Raw genomic sequence first — 27,576 nt, 5'->3', positions numbered from 1 at the left:
GGTGAGTTCTTGGTGACTTCCACAGTTGGAAGTCCTACAGCTCCTAGCAGTAAATGTGTACTGCCTCCATTCAGGGCAGCTGCCTCGGGGCTGGCGATGGCAGCAGTTGCTGGTGTATCATGAGGACAATCCTGATTCCCCAGAAACTGGTTTTATGAGGAAAATCGTTCGTGCTGTTTGTTCTCAGACACACTTTTCACTTCCCCGGCTTCACGCACGGCTCATTCTCGGTGCCGTGCGTATGGTCCGGCGGGCTCAGGCAGCGGGAGGGCTCCTCGTTCCCTCTCTGGAGGCCGTTTTCCAGCGCGGCATCCCTGTCCGGAGGCGGTCGGCGTGGCTCCGTGCCCCGGGGGCACCGCGCACAGCGCTAATTTCGGGTGCGAGGAGGAGCCGCGGGGCTCGCCGGCGGCCACCCCACAAACGACCTTCTTTTCTCCTCAGGGCACGGCCGCGGCCCGGCGGGGCGGGGGCCAGGCGGAGCCCCGGGCCGGGCGCCTCCAAGGTCGCTGCCGCCGGCTCCGTGTCGGGAGCGCGCCTCCTCCCCCCCCCCCCAAGGCGCGTTCCCGAGGGCCCCGCAGGTGCCGGGGGGGGCGCGGCGGGCCCGGCCCCTCCGCAGCGCGCTGCGGCCACCACGCCTGCGCCGTCCCCGGGCTGAGGGGGGAGCGGGCGCCGCATCCCCGGGCGGCGTGAGCGGAGGCTCCGGCGCGCCCAGCCGGGGCCGAGCCGGCAGACAAAGGGGCCGAGGCGGCCGCCATGGGGGAGCAGCTCCGCGCCCAGCCCGCCGCCGCCGCCGCCGCCTCGTCCTGCTCGCGGCTCGGCGGGCTGCTGCACGCCGGCCGCCCGCCGCCCGGCCAGCCGCTCGCCAACGGCGGCTGCGGGGAGGCGCCGCACCCGCTGCTGCTCCGCACGGAGCCGCCGCCCGGCCACGGCTCGCCGGCCAAGAAGTGCAGGCTGCGCCGCCGGAGGGACTCGGGCAGGCGACACCGGCCACGTAAGTGCCCAGCGCGGGGGGCCCGGCTCGGCAGCGCCCGGCCGCCACCGCCATCCCACCCCCCCCCCCCTTCCCACCGCGGGCGGAGCGAGGCCCCCGCCGCTCGCCCAATGCGGCGGCGCCCGCCCGGCACGGCCCCGCCCTGCGCCAATGGGGCGGCGGCGGGCGGGGAGCGGCGGCCCCGCACAAACGCGGGCGGCGGCCCCGGCTCTGCCCTCAGCCCGGCTCCGCGTCTCGGGCGGCTCCCGGGGGTCCTGCCGGCCGCGCCGCCTCCATGAAGCTGATCGTGCACAAGCAGCGCTGTGAGTAGCGGGGGGGGAGGCAGGGCCCCTCGGGGGGTTTCTCGTTTTGGACTGAATGCTCACAGGCTTTTCTCAGCACAGCGAAATAGTCAGGAGCAGCCTCGAAGAGCTGCAGCTTTCCTCCTGCTGCTTGAACGCTTCTGCTGAGCTCTGCGTCCCGCTTTCCCTCCCAATGGTCTCCGTGTCGATTCGTGCTGTGGTGCTTGCGGTACCTGTGGCTGTCTAAAGCAGACTGCCACCGGACCTAACGTGCTGCTGACCACATCGATCTCTGCCGCAAACTGGCTCTGTTTCCAAAAGTTCCTTCAATTTTTCCAAAATTTCCTTCGAGAGTAAAACCAAAAGAACTTGAACTAACTTCCACCTTCATCTGGTGGAACTAAGAAGAGCCAGCACTTGTATATCAAACTCTTCATGATGCTTAAAACTATTCCGAAGTAAAGAATAAGGCTTCCAAGGGGTCGTGCAATCATGAGTGAAACAGAAACAAGGAATTTTGATTCCCTCCCAATTTGGTCGGAAAAATAGCTCATCAGCATACAGAGCCCAGGTGACAGTGGCTGTGTTGCCCAGGATGTGCAGCAGCTGAGCCTTCGGCTCTGGGGTTTCCGAAGAGGGCTGTAATGAAAACAGCAGCCAAGGGAAGAAGTGCTTTTTATAACTCTCTTGTGGGCAATTTTTGTCTTTCATTTGAAATGCATAAATTGTTGCTGATCTCATCCTTTTATTCTTGTCCAGAAAGCATATAAATTAACTTGCAGTTTAGTATTAGTCTTCCAGGAAAGCATGATAACACATTATCCTGAGCTTAAAAAGTTGATTAAATCTGACTCGTGTTCTGGTGCTGCATTGCTTCCCACTGCATCCATCTCCAGAGAATACTACACAGTCCTGTTTTTCTTGTTTTTATGTTTAATCCTGCTCTTTACAGATGTTTGTTCTGTGCTTAGGGACACATTGCAAAATGTGGTGCAGTTGCCACATGGTGTGTAAGACTTGAATATTGATTGTGGGATTTGCTTTGCATGGTGATGAAGCTAATTGTCGTTTCTCAATATTCCAAAAATGAAACTCTGTTGCAATTCTTCCTTCAAATCCTCACAAATGGCATGTTTTCTTGAATGATTTTACTTCCTGCCAAGGTGCAGCAGACTTCTGTGTTCCCAAGCCCTTCTCCCCTCTGAGGAGGGGGGGTTCCCCTTGAAACCCACATTCTTTGCTGTTCTCAGTGGTGAGAGAGGATCTGGGAACTAACTTGCCTCCTGCCGAAGAGCTGGTCTTGGCTTTGTTTCTTTCTTGGTTGAACCAGGTGAGTTATTGGGGGTGTCAGGCTTCCACCAGTTTTCTGGCCCCACTGGGACAGGCCCTTTGTGGAGCTGAGGTTTGTTACCTGTCTGTACTGCAGCCTGGTGTAACAAATACAGCCAAATACCTGTTATGATGCCTTGTGCTCTGTAGTGCTCCGGGTGATGATAAACTAGTCAAATGTTGTGAATTCCTCAAATTCCAAAAACCTGCTGAAGTCACCATGTTCAGTATAAATGTGATCTTTGAACAGAAGAAAGAAGAACAGTTAAGTGCCTTCATTGATCCAATCTCCACAGAAGAGCACCGTAGCCAAGTAAGACCCAAGATTTCTGCATGGCAGTTACCTGGACAGATACTTGATGGCACTATTCTACATCTCGCATAGGGAAGAAGCCAGCTGGACTTCTTAATTGGACTGCTTTTCTGAAATTAAGATAAAGTTTTGGGGTCTCTATTCAAGCAGTATCTTAGATCTCTCCACACTTCACTTGGTAATAGGTGGAGGTCAAATAATGCATGCTTGGAGGCAGCAGGACTACTTACACCCAATGTGCCTTACAGCTGCCCCGATCAAACACAAGTTGCAGCTCCACAGTAAATAATGCTTTTGGCCAGTATTTACATCGTAACGTCTGTGGGGCATGGATGCAGCATAGTTATGCAGCACTACTTATTCTAGGTATTTCAATGTGAAAAGCTTTTTTCTTTTTTTTCGGTTGTGGTGATGTTAAATGTGGAACGCCATGACTTACAGAATGGCTTTTAATGGAGAGCACAGGGAGTGAAATGGTTTGGATCTTACCACTCTTTGACACAGTGAGCAAGTGCTGCTGGATGCTGATGCTTTGTCCAAGGAGTTGGAATATCCCACCATTTTCTAATCTTGTAAATTATTTCTGGAGGCACACTGCTTTTCAGGTCTCCAGCCGATTTGCATGTAGGCAGATGTAAGAGCTGCTTGAGGAATGGGGCTCGTCGTACCCAGCTGAACCAGTGGGCGTGTTGTGGTGAGTGAGCATCCTGCGGGTTCCAGCCGCATGCCAGCCCTACCGTGAGGAATGCTTTGTCAACAGGAGAGGGAAGCTTAGATCCTCTCGCTGCCATTGGGCTGGGCGCTGTCAGATGCAAGAAGGAAAATCTTGTCAGGTGATCATCGCTTGCAGCTTTGTGAATTTGGCTTTTGGCTGGTTGTCTTCTTCTGAAGCTATCCATGAGGTAGTGACCTAGTCTCATGCTGCTGTCTTCAGAAATAGGTTTGTGGTAACAGAGGTACCTACATGTGGATGGATGGTCACACCTGTCTGACAGACAGCTCTGCTTTGGGATTTAAGATTTTTTTTCTTCATCTTTGTGATGAGGAGGCAGGCATTCAGTAAGAGCTTGCTGCTGAAAATGAGCTGCAAAGCCACACTTAATGCGGGTGTAAGGTTTGAAGAAACTTCCATTACGAAGCACTTATAATTCATCTGTTAAGCTACATATTCTATTTTTGTTCAAAGGAAAACAAATGCTTCCATTTTAAAACATATGTTTGGATTGCTCAGAATAACTGTGCAAAATAGGAAGGAGTGATTGAAATATATATGTAAACTATTACTGCTTTATAAATGGAAAGCAGCTTTCAGAAGCTGTGAGGAGAATATCCTATCTTATGCGTGACTTTCGTTTTGGTTTCCCCCCCTCTATTTTTAGTCTTGGCTTTCTTTCCCCTCTTCCAGTCCCAATTAAAGCAGGAAGTTCTTAGCTCATCAGTGCATCAGGCCATGGAAATAAGATGTAAATGAAATCATAGGATTTCGTCACATGCATCCAGGAAAAAAAAAAACAAACAAGACAACAAGCAGCAGATGCTAAGGTCTTTTATCTGCGATTTATGGTGAAGGTATCAAAGAGTATTGATATCATCGTTCAAGTTATTGATAAAAATATTGAGATACTGTACCTGCGCTTGAGGGAAAGAATCAATTCAGACAAGTGCAGGGAAAGGGAATTCCTTACTGATGAAAGGAGGCTGAATGAGACCAGCCAGGCTTGTGTAATTAAGGCTGCAGAGGTGTTACTGCCTGTTGTAGGGAGATGATCATCACAACTACCTTTGTGTGATGATTGCTGAAATGGATGAAAGGGATTGCCCTCTGTTATCCGTTTTAATTGGGGGCAATATTGCTGAGTGGCTTAGGAGCTCTCCTTTACATCTCCTGAGTAGTGGAGGAGGAGCAGATTAGGCTGATACTCTTCTCCCTAGCCCTGCCTTAAATTCTGTTAGTGGTAGGATTATTAAAAATCAAACGTGTTCAATTTTAACTGTAATGTGCCTTATAGGAAAAGCTTTGTGGGTTCATATTGTTCATAGCTTGTGGAGAAACTAGGTGAAGTGTATCATGGAATTTCTCATGAGTGAACCTTTCCCCCAGATAGCACAGCTGTTGGTGTGCATCAGATTACCTCATTATGCAATGCTGTGGATACCTTCTGTTTGCATTGTCACATGCTTCTGCAGCTAAGTTTTGGAGTAATGGAAATTTTTCTCTCTAGTTAACAAACCGGTAAGGTGGTGCAGTTTATTAACATACAGAGAATAAATTTTCACAAGAAGATTAAGTGGAGCTTTTGATTTATGCAAGGCTTTTAAGACAGCATGATTCATCTTGATGCTTTCTGTATCATTTCTGTCGGACCTAGGCCTAGCTTTCACAGTGTTATCACTTTTTATGACTTACTGCAGTGCACTGGTACAGTAGGGTAGTTATATTTTCTCTACAATAACGGATTTCATTGAGCCAATAGGTATACTGCATACTGTCTTTGAGAAGAGAGAAATCAGCTCACAAGTCTTATCAGATAATTTTAATTAAGGAGAAGTGCACTTCTTACGCTGTAGAAGCATTCTGCAACATGTCCAGATAATTCATTTTTTGTAGTAAATCACATGATTTTGAGTTATCTCAAACTATCAGCTAGGATGTAGATCTCACTGATTTCACTTCTTGCATTTTTGGTTTTTAACTACCCAAGAAACTGAACTTTGCATCATTTTAAGTTATCAAATTCTAGTGTTAAGTAAAATAACACTTCTCCCCCTATCTCCTCTCAGGTCTGTGGAGACAGATACCTTTCTTCATACCCTCTGGTTGCAGCAGTGATGGACCTTGTAATTTTGGTGGCCCCTGAATGGTGTTACTGTCTGCATTCAGGGAGGCAGGAGAAGCCAGGACCACCTGCAGCCAGGCCTGCCTGTGTGCTCCTGTTGATACTGCATTAGCTGAGTCAGGAAAGCTGAAGTGTAGAAGAACTCACTAGGGTGGGCTGTCTAAAGATGCTGGAAAGACCTGGTGGTGCTTGAGTGTTGTGTTTTGTTCCAGGGTATATTGATGGTTACAGGAAGTACAACAAGTAAATTGTTGAAATAGCTACTGGAATGCAGAAGTTTGCACTGTGACTCCAGTTACATGGAGGTTATTCAAATTTTAGCAGGACTCGTCAGAAACTTTGACACTTGGTTTATGTCCCAGTTGACCAAAATATGTCTCCTTTACTGCAAGTGGTTAGCAACAGATCACCAGTGTTAGCAGCTGTGAAGAAAACTAAGCTGTTTTCTTGCATAGCTGAAATATCAGTAGTTGTGGTCTGATCTTGTGCTCTTTATTTACTTGTGCTAAAGAAAACTGCTGTTGTTGTAGGAGCAAAGTTCTTTTTGTTCTGTAGCTCGCTGTTTGGCTCACAGCAAAAGGAAAGAGCCTTAGATTCATGGAGAGAATAAACTGGAAAAAAGAGTTGGTGTTTCCACTTGCTTTTTAAATGAGCATTGCATACCTATCCCAAGAAATAAACAGACTTGACATAATGTGGTGGTGGTGGTTGTTTTTTGTTTCTGTTTTGTTTTACAGTATTTCTTGTTTGTTAATGATTTAATTATGACTTCTCGAAGTTAAATGACTGCCAGGACGTTTACATCTTATGAATAACTCGGAGCTATTAGCACTTACACTTTCATTACTGGCTTTATATTTAATAAGGGGAAGGAATGCTTCTCCCCCCTCAGAAACTAAATCTGCACAAGAGCTTTACAGCAACTGCTAGTGCAGGTAGATTATAGCAGAGTTCATGTCCGTAATGTTAGAATATTGGTGTTCAGTGTATTCTTAGGAATAGGCTGGGTCTGCATGACACAGTCCAACCACGCTGCTTTTAATATTAAACTTCCTGCTTGCATAGTTAAGTCTCCTCCACCTAGGACATATCTTACTGTTCCAGTGCAACAAGTAATTAAAGATCTCAGTAGCTTAAGCAAAGATTTGTGCAAATCACTACTGGGACTGACATCCAAAGTTCCACTGTGTTGCAGTGTTGTACAGTGTGGACCTGGCTATTTTTGCTTAAGTATTTCTCTTCTACTTCCAGAAGTGATTGAATTACATGTTACTACATGGTAAAATATTTCGCCCTTTCAAAATAAAGTCTGTTTTTAAAACACTTGTTTCAAATTTTTCTCATTTCAGGGAGCCGACATGCATCAATTCTGTATAGGACACATCTTCCTAAACATCAAATTGGATTTCATTTCAATGTCTTGGTGTCTTGCAGCTTGTAGGGAATGGAAAATGAAATCAACCAGACTTTACCATAGGTAACAGTAGGTGCTCTTATGGAAAGTGAGTGGTAAGGAAGCAGCTTTATTGTAGTTAATTGCATTATACCCTCCCTGTGTTTATGGAAAGCAGGGTGAAATTGATTATTTGGCATGCAGTAATGGAGCAAAGAAGCCATTTTAAGCATCTGGCATTTAAAGGTTTGTGTTTTTTGTTTTCCTCTTGGTATTAATAATTATGAAACTTAGCCTTTTGAATTATTCAGTCAGGCAAGAATGAGGCATAGGCTGAGACCCTTGTGGTGAGAAGTAAGACTCTAAGCTCCTTTCAGCCTGAAACTTAGTAACTTCATACTGCTCTGTGATCACCCAAGGAAGAACAGTGTGATCGATACCCCATGTGCTTATTAAAATCTCTTTTCCTAAGTTGTTCATAGCTAGGTTCACTGGCAGAAAAAAAGTGATGCACATAGTATCGGTGGTTTGGAGCTCGTATCAGCACTAAATTGGGATGCTCTAGTCGGTAGCATTGTGTTTCTGTCAAGGCTGCTTGCTTCTCCCTAAAATCAGAGAGGTGATTGTGTGACTGCTCTTTTTGAAATCCATCTTGCATGTCAGCAACATACTTGAGTGCTTTTTAATTTCAGTTTGTCTAAGAAATGCTACTAGAAGCTGCTTTCTGCAGTACGTGTGTATACCTTCTGTGTTCTTACTTCTCAGTGCTTCATAAAGTTACCTGGCTTACTGTTGAAAATGCATGTGGGCATGTATATGGGAGTAGAACAGGAAGAGCAACCTTGTTCAGTTATTATAGAAAGAAGAGGGTGCTGATTTTTCTTTTGCTGCTACCAGTACAGAGGCTTTTGTAGACCTGGGACAGCTGGGGCAAATCTATATGCTGAGAAGCAGAGAGTGGCATTTCTTACATAATTGTATAATAGCTAATGTACACAGCAGGAAGGGGAATCTATGCTCTGTAAAGATGACTGTCAGTGGGGTTTAAACACTGAATTTAAAACAGCTCATTCTATTCTAATATATGCAATAATTGTAGTTCTGACAGAGACACTGGTTGTGGTGCGTTGTGGAGACTCCCACTACGAGGGGAGAGGCACGGGTTGCTGCTGTTCAGGCAGAGCATTGCCATTGCAGAAATTCCAGTTTGTATCAGATGGGGGTTTGTAGATGTGCTGTGGGAGCGTGACTCGAGAGATTTTGCTCTCCTGTTTGGCTGTGTCCCCTCCAGTTTACTTGAAGAATCAGTTCTGGGAGTCAGACCGGGTGTCATGCTGTAAATGTGCTCCATCAAGAGGTGCTGACTGGGGAGTAAAATGTTTTCCTGGAAAAATTATCGTTGCATTCTACAACCTGCTTCTCCAGAGAAGGATTTTTGGTGATTTTTCTTCATTCTTTTTATTAACAGGCTTTATGAAGTCTTAGAGAGTGCATGTGGTTTGGAAACATGAGTGACCACTAGCTTTTAGGAGCAGGTGCTGATACTGTAACTTGCACTGCGCCGAACTGTCATTCAGCAGGTATTTGAAGTGCTGTGGCTAACCTGTGTATTTACAGTGGCTTTCTCTTTTTTTTCCTCCCAAACCCCCATCCTTAGCGTTTCCATGGTTTGGAATGGATATCGGTGGAACGTTGGTTAAACTGGTCTACTTCGAACCTAAGGACATTACTGCAGAAGAGGAACAGGAGGAGGTGGAGAACCTGAAAAGCATTAGGAAATACCTGACCTCCAATACTGCCTACGGCAAAACTGGCATTCGTGATGTCCATCTCGAACTGAAAAATTTGACTATGTGTGGACGCAAAGGAAACCTGCACTTCATCCGCTTTCCTAGCTGTGCCATGCACAGGTTCATACAGATGGGTAGTGAAAAGAACTTCTCCAGTTTGCATACTACGCTCTGTGCCACAGGAGGTGGAGCTTACAAATTTGAGGAGGACTTTAGAACGGTATGTGAATGGTTTGTGTGGGTTCAGTGGGAAGTACTTGGAAGAAAAAAGTCATGGGAGTCCTATTGCTTAAAACTTGCAGAGAAAATAACGCATTTTGCTCATCCTAAATGGTTAAGACGAACAGTATCAATGCATATTTGTTAATTGGTAGAATTGCTCAGAACATAGAGGAGGCAAGGGCAGGTGGGGAGGCTTGTGTATTCCACTGAAGTATGACTGTTGGATGTCTTCAGTAAATGGTTCCTTAGAGTGCAGCTGTGGAGATCAGATACCTCCTAGTCAGCTGAGGGTGTGTTATGACAGCTTTGAAGTCTGAGACTACAGCTGTTCATCTGTATGTGTATTGGAAATCCAGAAATGAAACCGTACGGGCTGGAGGCTACACCCTGGTTCCCTTCCCCTGGTATTAGTCCTTTTGGAGGCTTAAGTCAAGATTGTGGAAGATTAAGCCTGGAATAGGGAAAGAAGTAGCGTATGGGTGCACGGCAATAGCAGCTTGCTTCTGATTTCCAATTCTGGGAGTAAGTCACCTCAAGAACTGCCTTTCTTCGTGTGACAATGTCCCAGCTTTCCTAGAACTTACAAATAACCTTTCCAGGGAGCTCTGGAAGCTGAGGTAAATCTGAAGTATTGAGATGCATACTTTTTGTGCAAACTTCAGCAATAGTCTCAGCTCCAGAATGAGTGCACTTTAGAAATGAACTTGTGCAAAAATGGCACAGAGCTGTTGTACAATTTACATTTTAAAGCAAGTCATTGTGAAGCAGTTGCCTGTCATGTATGTATCTCTGTTGGGGCGTATTTTCATATATTTCTGTAGAAAAATGTGAAAATGCCCTGCTACAGTCAAACTAGTCAAAGAGTAACGTGGAGTATTTACTCAGGAAGGTCTAAGACTTGTCCCTAGCTTCTGACCTGATCTTGATGGTGAGGGATGGCTCGGGGTGACAGGTTACAGCAGTTGCTCTTCTGTGGCTGCTTCAGTCTACAGAGCTATCACACTGATTTATCAACTGCTGTTGAATGCAGTCCTTGACTGCGTGTGGTTCAGTTTTAATTCTAAGCACCCGTTCCTGCATCCTCAAGAGGGCTTTTTTTTTTTTTCCCTTTTGTTAATATCCCTCACCTACCAGATGGTTAAAATTCTCTGATTCCTTGGTGAAGAGAGTGCTGCAAGAGATGAACGTGAACTCCAACTGTTACACTGTTGTGCAATGATTTTCAGTAAGTGTTGAATGTGGAAGAAGCTAGTCTAATGAAGGACTGTCAGACTTCTGAATAGCTGTAGCAGTCTACTACTAGTACCAGATTTCTTGCCATTTGAGGGACTTTCAGCCAGCCTAAGCGTTAGGTTCTGGTGATGTTTGAGTTCTCAAAAGGAGTGGTTTTCATTTCTCTTGCATTGTGTAGGGGATATCAGGTACCACAGTCTGAGGTGAGCTCTAGCAGTAGTCAGTGTGGCCTTAGGTCAGGTTTTGGGGCATCCTTGTGCATGCCCAGGGATGATTCAGGTCATGTTATCTAGTAAGAATGGGAGGTCATTTTGAGGCTTTCTGAAGAGGCTGGCTATTCCTTCGGAAAGGTCAGTGTTCCCAGATTTCTCTTGCATCATGGAGCAGCAGCTAGAATTGCCTCTTGAGTAAGGAAGTTCATGTGCCGTGTTCCCATAGCTGTGGAATTGAACTAGAAGCTGCTTGGTGGCTGTCACAGCTAGGCATCTCTCTCCAGAGCTTTCACCTTATCTGGTGAAAATTGGCAGTTTACAGGGAGGGGACCAATTAATTCCAGTTCAGCTGAATGTAGGGCTAGAAGTCTTTAGTCGAAGCTGAGGCTATTTTACTAGCTATTGTACAAAAATGAGGTCACACTGCTAATTTCTGAAGCACCTGGGCATGAAGTCCTACACTGTGTGTTATGACACTTGCAAGTAGTTTAAGAAAAACACTTTAAAGGCTGTCTTGGGGTATTGTGTAGTATGATGCAACCAGTGAAGTGAACTCACACCTGAGATTAGTGCTTTGGACACCTTGCAACTAGCTATCGAATTCCACACCGTATTTTAAAGCAAACATTTCTTGGTTCAAACTGCAATATCCATAGAGTATTACAGAAGCAAAATATTGTCTGTTACAGGAGGGTTTGCTTGTTTAATATCACTAGAAGGACTAAGTGTCCTGGGCACTAGCACTTAAATTGTCACACCTCATTAGTCATTTTAACAACAGCTGGTGATCTTAATGTGTTCTGCTGACTGTAAATTGCCGTTGGACCACAGCTTCAGAATTGTTCTCAAAGCATTAAAATGCCTGGTTCAAATATTTGATCAGTAATGTACTGGCAGAAGTAGAGAACAAGTGCCAAGTGTGATACCCTGCTGCTATGGGATTCAACATTACATAATGCCTTTTAGGGAGGAGGCTTTAAATGTTGATGTCCCTGCTAGAAGCAGTGTGGAAAAACTGAGGTATGGTTCTGGGTGCTCTTAATTTCATGAAGAAGTCTAGTTAAGTGCTAGTAAACTTATGAAACTGATACAAGTAACATGCTTTCCTTCTAGCCCTCTATTTCCCTATGCATGTACTTATAAATTATTTGTCTTTCGTGGTATTTCTAAATGTTTGTGTGACTTCCAGAATTGCATAGATTTTGGGCAAAAGATCCAACATATTGCAAAATAACATATTTAAATCCCAAAGTAAGTTTCCCTCTAAGGTTGCAGCTACTATTTCTCCTTACAATACACTAGCAAATACTCTTACTTGCCTATTCTAGTGTCCAATTCTGAATCCCTAAATAAGTTAAATAGGCTTGTTCTAGACATCTGTGTTGCTTTGGTATATTAAAACAAAACTGGGAGGCATCTTGCGTTTTTCTGACAGCTGTTTTTTGTGCCATAGGAAGGCAGCTAAACTTACAGAGCCAGCTAGGTTTGACTGTCTGACCTCTCCCTCTCTTGTGATCCACACTAATTGATAGAAGGAGACCTGGAAGAGTCTCTGTGGGCTGCTTGATGACTGCCAGCAATAATGTTCAACAGCCTGCAAATTATTTAATTCACTCTTAAGATCGGAATGCTCCTGTTAGAAGTAGGAAAACTGACTGTATTCATTAAACCAGACCACAGAAATAATTTTACCAAGCATATGGTTATATTTGATGCTCATTAAAGAGCATCAGTAAGTAATTCACTAAAAGGACTGTTTCCAGCTTATTTTTTTTCTTGTGTGTGTATATGTTCTTTTTTTTTTTTCTCCCTCCCTTTCTTAATGTCTGGTCTTTATGGCTGACTTCTGTTATTTTCAGGTAGCAGTGCTGTTGAGGCATAGATGAATCAGTCACCTAATTCTGCTTATCTTCCTTCCTTTCTCCAAATATGTACTGTCACCTCACATCTTCTATGAATGTTAAAGCCACACCACCTCTTTAAATGAGGAAAGGACGTGGTCTTATTTGCCTGTGTACCTGTAATATAAAGTGCTTATGCTCTTTGCCTCCCCCATGCTAGCAGGCGTGCTGCTTTCACAGAAGTATGTTGTTAATATCACGAGGAATAAACAGGCTGTCACTTTGTTTTGTAAAACAGGTCACTAGGAGGGATGTGTGGGGGATGAGGGAAGAAAGGCCTCTTCAGACTTCTGTCTGAAACCTGCTCTGCTGCAGGGTTCCTGCAGATGGATAACTGGAGGACATGACTTGGCTCCACTGCAACTTCACTGCTGGCTCCACAGGAAGCAGGGCCTGAGCCAAAAGGCAGTGACTTAATAAAGCACATTTGGGGGGCATGCAAGGGGGGAGGACTGTTACCAGCACAGACTTAGACCTTGACCTTCCCCTTGACCATAAGAAAAATGTTTTTAGACTAAGCTTGGCAGTTGGAGAGCGTTTTCCTTGTGCCAGTTACTAGCTGGTTCTGGAGCTTGCCTTTGTGTCAGGGCCTGAGTGCCTGGGGGTGACTTGTGGGCCACATTTCACTTTGGGGAGCATGGGGAGAGGCAGTGTGCATCTCCTCCCTGCCCAGGGAGGGAGGACATCCTTCTGGCTGCCTGGGCAAGAGGGCAGGTGCTGAAGAGCATCCTGGGCTGGTGCTTTTTTTGCCCAAAGCTGATGCAGTGTCTGTGTTCGCTTCTGCCTAAGTGAACGTTAGGCTGACCTTTTAGTTGTGATAGACTTTGTCTTACTTGAATCTGAAGGGTTATTGCCCAGCTTCAGGGTGGGGAAGGAGCTGCAGGGAGTACCCTCACCAGAGCTCGAAATGGAGCAAGTTTGGGGGCTGGAGGGGCAGTTGAGGTGAAGACAATTGAAATATGAAGAAAGTGAAGTACCTATTTGTGAAAGTGGAGGAGAGGTACTGGAGATGGAAGGCAAAAATAGACTGAGCTATTATAGGAAATAAAAACTGGAGCAAAGCCCAGAAGGAATATAAAAGCCAGCATGATGCAGTAAGTGAGGCTGTTGTAGCTGATAATTAAAAACTTGCAAGAAGTTACATTTCTAACAGTCTGTTACAGAAATATTTTCTTAGTTCTCATTGAAAGTCCAAGACACAAATGAACTTGTAACTGCACCCACGTTCTGCAGTTCCTGTGCTCTCCAGAGCTCAGTAACAGTTTAAAAATTCAAACCAGGTGAAATCTTCCATGAGCCGAAGCTCCTCTGAGGAGATGTATGTGTCCTGATGCTGATCCATCAGGGTTCTGCCCTCTGGAGATACCTCACAGATGCCCTCAGCCCATCTCAGGGCCTGGGCTGTTCCATGTCCTCCTTTCCTGAGGTGGAAGTACTCATGAAAGCAAACATGACCTAAGTCTTCAACTGTGCTTCCACACTACAAAGAAGCTGAAAGTTGGTATCTCTTTTTTTCCTGGCAGCAAGGCTCTGTCAGCTGCCCTGCTGTGGTCACCACGGTGCTGATCTTGCTGGGTTGAGTTATTGTTATGCTGCCCAGTACAGCTAAAGCTCATTTGACACTATGCATGTTACAAAAAAGCCTCGAACAGACTGTTGTTGAACGGCACTCCTTATGGGTTTATAACAAGAGGTGGGCTTTCATTCTCCTTAGGATAGCATCTGTGTATGGCAACGAGGGGCTTTTTGCATATCCTTGCAATCAGCTGTTTTAGGAGCTGGTAGCAAAGGCATGGACTGTCACGTGGAAGCATTCACTGCTCCCGTGCTGTGTTGCACTCGCTTGTAAACATGGCTAAAATCCAGAGTCCCTGCTCTTGATGGTCCTGAAGAATTCCTTGAGATCTAATGTGTTCTGTTCCCTCCCTTCACCTGGTATTTGAAAGCAGTCTAAAATGATGAATTTCTATGGTCTGGCCATAATGTAGAAAAACTGTTCTTTTAAAAAAAATGCATGGTTTTGCTGTAACAGTCATAAATTTTTTCCTACAGGGTCCTGTTTAGTGCTCTGTTGTGCTGTTCTTCCTCCATAGCACAACTTTCTGACATCTCATTTTTTGAGAGAGGCACCATACTGAACGTAGTTGCAGGAGCATGAAGTAGAGCAGTGTCCTGTCTGCCATCATGTTAGTGGCTGTAAAGGGCCAGTGAACATTTACAAATGCTTTTTGTAAAAAGTTGTGGGAAGAATATATAATGCTCTTCTCCTGCAAGAACTGTCTTGAACAGCTCAAAGATGAGGGTGACTATAGGGTGGGGTGAGGTGGTGGCAGCAGAAAAACACAGACGTTAGTTACAATGTTTTCAAGCATATCTGTTTTGTGATGCAGTAGAGCTGCTTTAGTCACTGTGAGCAGAGAATGAATAGAGTTTTATATACAGTGAAAGGGACTGGGAAGGGTTTGTGGCCCAGGCCCATCCAGGCTTCTTGTGTGAGACTGGGTTACAGTATTTCTTGCAACTGTGTCCTAATTTGTGCTTAGGGGAAAAAAAAAAAATAGCTTGCTGGGCTGCCCGAAGCCTCTTGAGACTGAGGGTGAAGAGCTTGCAGGTTGCTCAATGAAGGCAGGCTGCGTGGAATACTGATGCCAGTCCTTCCAAAAATGAGAAACAGACTGCTGTAACAGTTCAGGAAAATAGTTTTTCAGTCTGCTGTGAATATCATACATGAAAGAAAGTAGTATAAGTCTTTCCTGCTTGCAGTATATTAGCTGTTAAATGTAGCACAGAACCATAAAAAAAAAAAAAAGAGTAAATCTTAATGTGGCTTTTATATGTGGATAGTTGGACCTAATAAGACTTCTGTGCTCAGTGCCTGAAAGAAGCCTCTGATTACTTGCTTTTGTTCTGTCCTTATAAAAGTGCTGGGCTGGCTGGAGAGCTGGTAGAAAAGAGCACTTTGTCGTTCTGCACTAATGACAGAAGTGTTTTTACCCTTAGATTTGTATTGCTCGTGTTTTGCAAGTACTTGAGATTATGTATTTATTGAAGTGTAATGCTGGTGAGACAAAAGCAGCTTGTGGCTGGTTATTTGGCCTACAGGATGACCAGAGATTTTGACAGTAAGGGCAATACATCTACTAATGACTCTTCTTTGTGTTGCAGGCTTCTGTTTCATAGCATGTTTGTGTATGATACAGCTGTTGGATCATGTCTTGTCATGCTGCGTCTAGTTCGTACAGTAAAATCAGGACTACGAGACTCCAGACTACTTTACCTAGAGAAATATGGCTGGTATACAATCGCCTATTTTGACAAGCTAGTGCAACACTTACTAGTTGTAATAGAACAAATAAATCCTCTAACTATTAATGCCTCAGTGAACTCCATACAACACTGCAAGAAAGAGTGCATGAGTTGTTTGCTGGTAATCCATTGTAATCCATTGCACTGTATGTCTCTTGGAGATGTTTCTCTCAGTCTAATACCTAGAAATAACTGAAATCCAAGATATTTGGAAAGACAGACTTAAGATTTTTTTGTGATGCTTCTTTAATTTTCTCCCCAGTTTGTGCTTACTTCTTTTATTTGCTGGGCAGATGGTTCAAGACTTATAATGCATTTCTTTAGTTGTAACTTGTATAGCCATGTGGTAACCAAGGGAAGCATATGAAGGGATTGTAAAATTGCAGGAGGAAATGCTGAAAGAAAAATAAGTGATCCCCACCTGTGTCTGTTGTCCTATGAATAACTGTATTTATACTGAGGTCTTTGAGTTCGCTTGGTTTTGTCTTGTGTAGAAATATTTTTTTTATAGTTGCAGGATTTGAGAACTAGCAAGCATAAAGCGAGGACAGATCCAAACGGTAGGGCAGCTTTCAGTTCAGGCTAGTTAGAGCAATGTAAGAGCAGAGAAAACTTAAGGGGAGAGATTTAAATAGCTCAGAAGAATGTAACCTATTGGCTGTGCCTGTTCCACAGAAATAGCTTCTCTTTGTAGTGGCTGAATATATCTTCCAAAATTAAAAATAGGAGGTAGGTAGCCCTTTGAATCTTATCTATTAGCTGTTATAAAAACATCCTGCAATATGCAAATATTTGAGAACTTGCTCTGAGCTGAATAGCTCCCATTTGTTCTTAATACCCTGCTGCTTTTTCTGGTAGAAGTGGAGTAGATAAGCCCTACTGTGCTGGTGTGAGGATGCAAGTGGCCGCAGGATTTGCATGTGAGACTTTTCTGTATTTTCTCCCTCCTTCTCCCTTACGCGTTTAATTTCAATGTCATTTGGAGAGCAGATTTTCTACAGATTATCACTATCCTGTTTCCTAGAAAGGAGTGGGATTTCTAACTCTAGTAAACAGAGTGCTATGATAAGTAGATGTCTGCTCATCACAGTAATGGGTGACCTGTAAGATCCAAAAGAATATGCTTTTTAAGCTCTTACACTTGTTTTTCTGCCTTTTGCTACAGTTTTTTTTTTTTACAATTATTATTATGGGGGCATGGGCCTGAGGATATTTTTTTTTTTTTTGGATAGTTTTTCATCAAACACTGGGAATGCTGTATTTTTTTTCATGAGGCATTTTAAAATACTCATTGTAATTTAAAGAAGCAATTCTCATTACTGGAGAAATGCACTTGGGAAAAAAAAAAAAAAGAAAGTCTAAGTATAATCCACTGCATTCTTAATGGGTATTGACATACAAATGTGCACTTTGCAAAGCTTCAGTTATCTTGTACTTTAAATGCAGTTTCTTGACCTTACTGCTGCCAAATACTTCATTAAATGTCTGGGAGATGTAGATGGATGATGAGTTAAAGCACTGTGCATCCTGATGAATGCTGCTTTGCCTACATATGACAGATACTGTCCCAAAGCTGCAGATCACAGTCCTCATGGGGTGGGAATGAGGGGAAAAATTGGTTGCTGCAGACTGTTGTTGGGGAGGAAAATTTTTCCTGGACTGCTTGCAGAGCATGGGTTATCTGTGAAAAGCAAATGAACTGAAGGACAGTGCTGCCTAAAACCTTGTTTTGGGAGGTACCCGTTGCCAGGCAGAAAGCTAACTCCTTGTATTTTGGACCTCATGCTTGGACAGATCTTTGTACTGTTTGAAGAGCACAATACGTTACTGTTAAATTGATGAAAGTGCTTCAGCAGCATCTTTTGTCCTTCTCAGTGTTGTACTATACTAAGAAATATTTATTAATTTCTTGTTCTATTCCAGATTGCTGATCTACAACTGCACAAGCTGGATGAATTGGACTGTTTGATCCAGGGCCTGCTTTATGTTGATTCTGTTGGTTTCAATGGTCAACCAGAGTGCTATTATTTTGAAAATCCTACAAATCCTGAACAATGCCAGAAAAAACCTTACTGCCTTGATAATCCATATCCTATGCTGCTGGTTAACATAGGCTCAGGGGTCAGCATCCTAGCTGTATATTCAAAGGACAACTATAAGAGAGTCACAGGATCCAGGTAAATTTAATTCTCTCTATTTTGTTCTTAATATTTGAACAGATAAAAGCAGACAGTGTCCAGCTTCAAATTATTCTCATCTTCCCATTTATTAAAAAAAAAAAAAAAACTTGCTAGTAGCAAGGCTGGAAATATCCCAGGATTTCTTCAGAGGAGGGTGTAGGTCAGTGAAATCATTTGTTCATTCAGTTTCAGAGCTGCTTTAGTCTCTCTTTGGTGTTCTCACCTACTTCTGATCTCTTGCTGTGAGTTATCAAAATAGACCTGTTCCAATAAATAGATGTTCTCTTCCCTATGCTTTGATCCACTAGAATAGCCAGAGCAGTAAAGTAAAAACATTTGGGCCAAACAAAAATGTCTTGCTTAGTAATTAGGATGTGTATTCAGGATACAGGAAAACTTTATGGTATTACCTGTTACCGCTGGATTTTGGCAGGGGAGTCTTATTAGATGTCTTGTTTCCTTACTGACTGCAGTAGTCTTTGGACTGTGCTGGTAAATCAACAAATGGCAGCATGTAAAGACTAGAATTTGTTTGTATTCTTACTTGATTCTCAGCATGATTTCTGCCTGTGTCAGTGTTCTCTGAAGCAATTTCTAGGTACAGCTGAGTTGAAATGGACTTGGGCCTCTGTTCAGTAAAAGGGGAAAAAAAACTTTAAATGTGACTGCTCTGTTTAAGAGCTTTGGAGTTCAGTGTTGTGGATGCAAAATCTTGCTGTTAAGGCCACAGCAGCCTGAGGCGTGCTGAAGTTTACTCATATTATAAACTGTGATGTGGCCACAGAAAGTATTTACTTGTAGGGAGCTACTTTAGTCCAGATGGGCATGCTTCCAGGTAGTATTGAAGCTTCCAGGTAGTATTGAAGATACATACGTATCTATGCGTTCTTCAGTCATACATACAAGCTAAATTGATATATTTCGTATTAGTAATCTTGTGACCTTAAAAACAAAAGTGTGTGTGTGTATATATGTGTATATACACCCATTCCTCCCCACCCCCAAGTCCACGTCCAAAGCAACAACCAAAGAAATTCTTTGGATTTGCTATGGTCTGTTCCAAAGCTGCATTCTGTTCTTCAGTGCATGGTACTTAATGAAAAAAAAAAAAACTTAATGAAGTTTTTCATACACCCTCTAGATGACTGCATGTCAGTTTTCCATTATCTGAAGTATATCTTAATATCATAATTGTAGACATGAGCCATTTTTCTGTATACAGTACAAATGAACAAAGTTGATTTTAGGGGAGGCTTTGGTGTTCTTGCTATTCCAGTGTGTTTTGTTCAATCACAGCCCTTTCAATATCTGTAGATCTACTTCTGAGCATTTACGTTACAAAGGGAAAAACATGACTGCAGCGGGTTGTTGACTTGTTAGCAATGATGAAATCAATATTGTCTGATGGCTGCTGTGCAGAGCTTCCTGCTGTTCAGATATTAAATATATTACAGCACTACTACATGTTTTCTGAAAAACTTCCCTAATAATTGAACACCACCGCCTAAGCAGTGTTCCTGTCTAACCTGCAGTGTTTTCTGTGAAGTGCAAATGCAGCATCTCATTGGTCTTGTTTACTGTGGCTCCAATCAGTGTGACTGCAATCTGTGCAAATAAGTTACTCTTTCTTAATCTTCAAGGAAGTTAAGGAAGGATGTAGAGGTTAGTAAGTTGAAGTTCATGTCTACTTTGGACTCTGCAGTCTTAACAGAATTCTAATGAATGCATTAGTAACTCGTTACACATAGTTGGATACTGAGTAAATATGTGCAAAGTTGTCAAGAAAAGTGACTGTTCCTTGCTCAGAGATCTATGGAGGGCTGAGACAGGCATGGAGGGGTGCTGCCAGCCTTGCTTTGAACAGGAACCAACCGGACTATTTCCTGCCATTGCCTTGGGGGACAAGATGCATCTTAGCTGCTTGCCCCTGCATAGATACTTTGTGTTGATTGCCATTTATTCTTTTATTGCTGACTCTAGTGATTTGGCAGGCTGCCTGTTTTCTTACCCCAAAAGAAACTTGGTTGAGCGCTACCAATAGGAAACTGGCATCCGCAGAGTTGGATTGGGCCATGTTCTCAGCTAACACTTTCTTTAGCATGATTTTTTCCTGTTCAAATATAAAGAACTGACAAGTAGTTGAGTTGAAAACCATGCAGGTGTATTAAACAGGAACTCAGCCTGGGGGGTATCTTTCCTCGCTTCTCCAAGAGGAGTTGCAAAATTAGAGTTGGTAGCTGTGCAGAGCACTTTGAAAACAGGAGTCTGAAGATCTGTGGTAAAAGCTGGTCCCAGCTGCTGTTCTGAAGGCAGTGTGCTTTTCTAGTCTCGGAGGAGGAACCTTCCTGGGCCTCTGCTGCTTGCTGACTGGCTGTGAGACCTTTGAAGAAGCACTAGAAATGGCCGCAAAAGGAGACAGCACCAATGTGGATAAACTGGTGAAAGATATTTACGGAGGAGACTACGAGCGGTTTGGCCTTCAAGGGTCTGCTGTAGCCTCAAGGTATGCTTTGGGCTGTTTCTAAGGAGTTCTGGGAAACTTGGTGTGCATGCTGAACTGCGTGCGTAATGATGTGCTGTGTCCATGTGGGACTGTCACTCTGAATGGATCATGTGCTTTGCACTTAGATCTCTCACCTACTTCTTACTGTGTGTTTTTTCTAAGCAGGTATAAGCAATGCTTTAGCTAGCTTGCTTCCATTAAATTATTTTAAAAGTATCTTTGCTCATTGCTTTGTCTTTCCAATGTGATCACTTCTCACGTATTGCATTATGTCTAAAGCTGATGGATGTTAAATCTGAACAAAACTAATTATTTAATTTAATACCTTTCTAAGGGCTTTCAACACTCTTAAATGCCTCATTAAAAGGAATGATTTTCCTCACACAGCTTTGGCCATATGATGAGTAAAGAAAAGAGGGATTCCATCAGTAAAGAGGACTTGGCCAGAGCTACTTTGGTTACCATCACCAACAACATAGGTTCTATTGCTCGCATGTGTGCACTGAATGAGGTAAGACAATATATTAACTATAAGCTTAAGCCCTTTAAAAAGAGCTTACTAAGATTATCAGAACACAAAAATGTAAATTGCTGGTATAGTAGGTATGTAATTGCTTGGTAAATATGCGTGTATTTAATGCTGTGTCTTAAATGCTGTCTTAATTCTTGTGATTTGTCATGTATGCTGTGGTGCAAAGAGTAAGATACTTTGAGCTTTGAAAGTAGGGAAGAGGGGAGAAAAGTTAACTGTAAAGCTCTCCTTGAATGATTGATGCGTAGAGCAGTACAATTGTTCTTGAACTGTACTCAATAGATATCAGTGCCTTTAATCCAATTTAATACTCTTAGCTACTTCTTTGTTATTAACAGATGATATATTGTGACACTTTATTTTTAAACAAAACAAAATGAAGTAGGGATTTTTTGTGAGCTGCAAGTTGTATTTAGTATTACTTGGTAACTGACTGCTTTTGTCTAATCTCTGTGAATTTATCTAAAATTTTGGGGGGTACATTACTGATTTTAGCTCTACAACATTCTCTGGTTAGAATAAAAGTTGCTTTTTTTTTTTTTTTTTTTTAAGTCAAACAAAACACCAAAGAAACCCCCTAAACTGCCACCGTATGACTTTGTGTGCAACTTATTTTTTTACTTTATGAGAAATAGCAGACAACTAATCACCAGTAGTTTTTTATAAGCCTTTGTCATATCTCCCTCTTGATTTTTTTTTTTAAGACAAAACTTCCTAATGCTTAATCTCTCCTCTATGCGAGAGACAGTTACTCTTTTCCAGTGTTTCATTTTACCTCTTTAATATTAATGGTTCTAATTTTTAGATGAAATGATAGGTCTTTATGGAGTATGTGGAAAGTGGTTGGACAATGGAATTGTGATTGCATACTGATAAATCTTGCAGTCAGTTCCTTTACTAACAGTTTTTAACACCTGATTTTTGTGAGCGTGAGCTCCTACCTTTGAGAAACCATCTACAGTCTCTTCAGTCTTTCTTGAGTGGTGGTGGCTGATACAGAGCCTATTCTTGTGTCTAAATACTAAATTCTTTCCCCCTTCCGTGTCTTTTCACTTTTTAAATTTCAGTTTAAAAATTCAGTTTAAATCTGCTATGTTATGGCTCCGTCATTAAGTCTCTTCAGCATTGCTATGCTGTTCATTTTTTATTTGATTCTCCCAAGTAACTTTGTATGTCAAGTTATGTTTGTTGCTAATATCCCTTTCTAGAGCACTTCTGAAATATTTTGAACGGCACAAGTCTCTGTCTGTGCTCCTATCAAATGCTACAGATAACATCCTCTTACTGTGAAAAGTGACTGTATACCTTTTTTTGGCAATTTGACTTTCTCAGTCATGATGATTCTCTTTCGGTGTTCTCTTTGCTTTCAGCTTCTTTACAGTGTTGCCTTGTGGCATGGAGTTCAAGCAGCATTGTACAGGGCTATCAAAGCATGGAGAGTTGCAGCAGGGAACCACATGAGATGCATTCAGAGGAGGAAATAGGCTACTAATGCAACTAATGCTTCTGAGTCATTGTGGAAAAGTTGTTAACTTTTTTTTGTCGCGGATGGGCTTATTTAAACTGGACATGATCCACAGAATTTTATGGAGTAATGTGGCTTGATGTGTTAAGTATTCTTCACGTCCCAGACAATGTCAAAGCAGAATTTCTCCAACATTTGAGAAACAAATTATTCCGTGGTTTTAGAGAAGAACTTTATTTAGTAGCTTTACGTTAGTAAATAAATAAATAAATAAAATAAAAAACATTCAAACATGGTATCACTGCAAGTCAGCTACAATCCAGATAGCATTACTACTCTCTTCGGAGCAAGCTACTATTCTGTTAAATACTCCAGACACATAAATTGTCATTGTGAGTTACAGCTGTATCTTCCAACAAGGCTGGTGAATGAAATGTCTGAGTGAGAGCTCTATGCTTAAAAACGAGTTGAATTTGATACGTTATTTTGTGGAATGTATGCATTAGATTTAGGGTTATGGTAAAGCTCACTTTGACAAAATCAATTTATGCCCTGAAGCGTGAGGTTTTTTTTGTTGTTTTTTTTTTTTTTTGCAATTGCAGCTTTAATATTGTTTTGAAAATGACTTGCATATGTGCAGAAAAAATGAGGCTGGGGAATAAATGAAATATTCGTTCTGCAAAACTTCAAAGCAAAGTTTGCTTGCACAAAGTTGGCAGTAGGGTAAAAAAAATTCCAGAGTCTGGAACCATTTGGCTACACATCATTTAAAACAGTCTGTTGTAGGCACAACAGAACTACATAAAGGAAACCAATCTCCTTCATTTATACTTTCCATACTAGCAGAACATGTAAGCTGCATCTGAACAAGCCTTCTTGCAAAAGTATGTGCAAGTTGTTTCTGTGTTGCATTGGTATAGATTCCACTGTTCAATTGAATTGGCAAATGTGTATATGCTATGTTTAAAGGCATAGTATTAATTTTCTACTGCAGGGTAGCTGAACAATTTAGCAAAGCCCCAGGATGGAAGAGTGTATGTCTTTTCCATGATGTTGTAATTTGGTTAGCTTAAGCAAGAATTTCATCACCAACCCTCATCAGTTTAAGGGCTCTGTCTTTCAGCTTTGAATATTTCAGCTGTTAACAATTCTAGGTTAATAGGCAAGACTCTCTTAAGAGATGAAATAGCATGCCTTCATTTTCAAAGCCCTGAGAAATGCTAAAGCTGTTTTCTTTTCAATTCCAAAATCTGGGAAACTAACAATTTTTAACCTTGACAAGCAAAGGAATGTTGGAAAACAGTTGATAGAAAACTTGTGTGCTGACAGACACTGCTATTCTAGTAGATATGACTACTATTTTTGGATTTAATGTTTTAGTAATTTTTACAGTCAATGTTAAGTATTGCTTGCTTGAATTTAAGATATGAGTAGCTTCATGTTTATGTTCAGGAAAAAGAAATTTGGGGAATGAAGTTCAAATGTAGAGTTCTAATCAATTTTATGGTACTGACTTACAGGAAAATAATTAGTTACATGTTTATCCCTCCTCTGTTAGAGATGATTCCAGAGCTAGAACTGCTTTGTCAGAGGATGCAGAGTCCCCTTGGCCATGTTTAATAGCAGCCTTCTGAAACTTGAGAGCTCTTATTTTCAGCGATATAATTTACTAGGAAAGCGTATTGAATACATGCTGATGTGTCTGCAGAATCGAAGTGGATAGATGACTACAATCCTGAATTATTTAATTAAAGTTTGTGTGTTGCTGTGTTTGATTTGAGACGGATGATCAGAAATGAAACTCTTAAGTCACTGGAGACTGAATAAATGCCTTACTGCATCTGGATACCAGCACTGTCCGGTACTGAGCCTTCAGGTGAAAGTGTTGTGTGTGGTGTGTCACACACACAGTACTGGACACTACAAACCTGCTGTTTGTAGGGAAATAACTGCTGCAGAACAGAGTGCCAGGCCTACTCAGTGCTTGGTAATGCTGGTCTCAGCAGGTATTTGCTGTTAATTTTCACTAGAGGGTTGTGAGGATGTGTTCTAACGTTCCCTCAAGACTCCTTGAAGAGCTTATGTCTCTAGGATTTGGTCTCCTACCAAATCTTCTACAGCAGTTCTAGTGTATGGTGAGCATCACGTGCAGCATGCCAGCTCAGAATGCACATACAGACGTTTTTGTGCATAACTGGTGCAACAGAGTCCAGTAAAATAGTTACCGGCATTAAGTACCAGAGCTGTTGGTAATCAGCCCTGGTGTGTACACAAGTAAGGATGTGGTATGGCTTTTGCACTGACAGTGTGGCACTGGTTGTCTGGAAAACCTAAGCTTCTTTATAAATGCTGAGTGCAAGTGAGCTCTGAAACGAAGGAGTGCGATACGCATGAAGTGTCGTGTTGGCTATGGTTCACTTGCTTTTTGAAAACAGAACCACAGTTGAGATAATAGGTACTGAAAGATGATTCATCCACTCTCTAAGGTAATTCTCGTCAGATACCTTTCAGAGGTTCTCCACTTGTATTCTCCAGTGCGTCTACGTCATATACAAACAATGAATCCTGTTTGCTGGGAAGGTCGTGGGCTTTTAAACATGCATTCACCATCTGTGGTACCAGCCTCTCTCTAGAACAAAAAAAAAACAACTTATTTTATTGCAACACATCTACTTAGTGGTCAGTGACTAAAACTATTTGGGGGCTTTTTGGTCTGGAGAATTTAAATGTAACCCAAAATACCCGTATAATTTTATAGTGGAGACAGAAGTATATGTTGAATGGGACAAATAACACGGCTGAATGTAATTTTTGCTGGTCTGCTTTTCAATTTTACAGAACATTGACAAGGTGGTGTTTGTTGGAAACTTTCTCAGAATTAATATGATTTCTATGAAGGTGCTAGCATATGCTATGGATTATTGGTCCAAGGGACAGCTGAAAGCTCTGTTTTTGGAACATGAGGTAAGGAAATAAGTGTTGAAATTTCTTCTATTTGTAAGGGAAAAATTCTTGTGGTTCCTTACGTTTTTGATGAAATTAAAAGGGAGAAACTCAATGGTATTGCTTTGAAGTGAAAGCAAAAACTAAGTTCTGTATAAATACCATTTAATTATGAGTTCTTTTGAAAATATCCCTCATTAGCTCCATGGCTTTACCACTAATCTTGTGGTGTTTATTGCTAAACATCACACATGCTTCTTGACCCTACTAACAACTGTGTTCTGTGTGGCATTATATATGAGCCTCAACTAGAATGAATTTCAGCAAGTGGTTCTGAGGGGACTGTCGGATGGCTATGTTCAGAATGGAAACTGCACTGCCTTAGCACACCATCACTGTAGTGGTTCTGTTGTTTTTCAACAGTTTTAGAGAACTGTGTAAGATTTCTCACAATAGAATGCTCTGCTGGACCTAAACAATATTGTATTAAATCATAATTCAGATAGAGCAAATGCTTGGCACAGTGGGGCTGATCTTGTAAGAAAGGTCTCTTAATTGTCTTACTAAAACTGAAAGCTTTGCATGATCATGCTTCTGTCTTATTTTGGAATTTGATTGCCTTTTGTTTTGTTTTTGCTTGTTTGAAGGGTTATTTTGGAGCTGTTGGGGCTCTTCTAGAATTGCTTAAAATGACAGATGATCAGTGATGAAGCTGTCTGAAGAGATTTTTACTGCAGATGCTGCTGGATAAGAGCGGAAGCCACTACAAGGATGGAAATGAAGCCATTATGATAGTTCTACCTGCTGGATTTGTAAATAATTTAAAATCCTTTTAGCTGATCTCTAACTTCTGGGTTTTGAGCTTAACTTCAAAATTCATACGGGGAATACTGAGATTTTTTTTTCTGTACACTGTATTTTTTAGGGGAAAAATGTGCAACGTGGCCAAACATACAGATTTTATGGAATTATTTTAAAAAGTGGATACTGTTCAATGTAGGACCTGTGATACTAGGCATCTGCTTTTCTTCTGGGGTTTACTGATTAGTGCGGTAATTTTAACTTCATTTAGTAATCACTCTAGGAGATTTTTATCTTATTTTCATGACGTTTCATGATTTGTTCTTGGTTTCAAATGAAACTACAAAGCTGATGCATTTTACTGTGAAAACTAGTCATTGATTTGTTGCCTTTCCTTTCCTCATTAGATGAGACACACTTTTATTTAACAGCTTTCCCTCACCCTGCCGAAAATAAATAAATAAATGAGCTGCTTGGCAAGACTGCAAGAAAACCTGGGGGGCGTGTGTGTGTTTAAACACTAAATTTTCAGTGCTCCTGACTTTAAAGATCAGGAACAGACTGGTAACTGGTTTTGCAGTACTGTCCTTTTTATTGGAAATTGTAAACAATGCAAAGGAGAATTTTAATTATTGGCTTGACACTGAAATGAAATAGTTTCTTTTGAAAAAACTCTGATCTATATGGAAAGTTCCATAGTACAGATGTTGTTTATGTATCGTACATACTTGGTGTTAGATGACAAAGGGAGGAGATTGTTTCAATTTATTTGAAGACTTTTCTGCGGTTTCTAAGTTGATCATAATTGAAAACAACTGATAACTGCATTATTCAAAGCCCAGTTTCTAAAACTAGAAAATCACTCACTAATGTTTTTTTCAGTTTTTAAGCTAATGCCAACTTTCCCTCTCAAACACTAAGGTTTGAGTGTTTATTCCAGTGCAGTATTTTCTACATTGGTTTCATTGGTGGACCTCTCTCTAAATTTTTTCAGTTGAATTGAGACCACTTTGAAATCTGTGTACTTGATTCCGCATGGCATGTATGAACTAGCTTTTCCTAAACACTTTGAAGGCTCATAAATCAGAGGCTGAAAACCAGTCCATAAATTATTTTGTCTTGTAAAACTGTATGTGATGTCACATAATGTAAAGGGCTCATCGGAGGGACAGTGTAAAATTCAGACTTACATATTATCCAATATATTTTTGGAAGGGGGTTAACTCACTTTTTTAAGTCATTAATTTCCATATCTCACAAATGGTGAAATGAATTCATATTAGTTGAAGTGTTAACTTGTCTGATGGAAATAAAGACCACCACTGTTCTGACTGTTTTAATGCA

At 41.9% G+C, this 27,576-nt stretch overlaps 1 protein-coding gene across 2 annotated transcripts; it reads left to right on the top strand.

Moving 5' to 3' along the window:
- Nucleotides 1-753: 753 nt before the first annotated feature.
- PANK1 (pantothenate kinase 1) lies at nt 754-27,576 on the top strand. Of its 2 annotated transcripts, none has more exons than XM_032191310.1 (7): nt 754-991; nt 8,802-9,154; nt 17,732-17,985; nt 20,315-20,491; nt 20,879-21,002; nt 25,327-25,452; nt 26,079-27,576. In XM_032191310.1, the coding sequence occupies exons 1-7, from the start codon at nt 754-756 to the stop codon at nt 26,136-26,138; spliced, it is 1,332 nt and encodes a 443-aa protein (XP_032047201.1). In that variant the 3' UTR covers nt 26,139-27,576. The 2 variants fall into 2 exon arrangements, with proteins under 2 accessions (XP_032047201.1, XP_032047202.1); XM_032191311.1 differs by lacking the exon at nt 754-991 and adding an exon at nt 1,200-1,293.

This window comes from Aythya fuligula, chromosome 7, assembly GCF_009819795.1.
Source record: "Aythya fuligula isolate bAytFul2 chromosome 7, bAytFul2.pri, whole genome shotgun sequence".
NCBI classification, from domain to species: domain Eukaryota; kingdom Metazoa; phylum Chordata; class Aves; order Anseriformes; family Anatidae; genus Aythya; species Aythya fuligula.
This window is presented reverse-complemented; position numbering and strand designations above follow the sequence as displayed.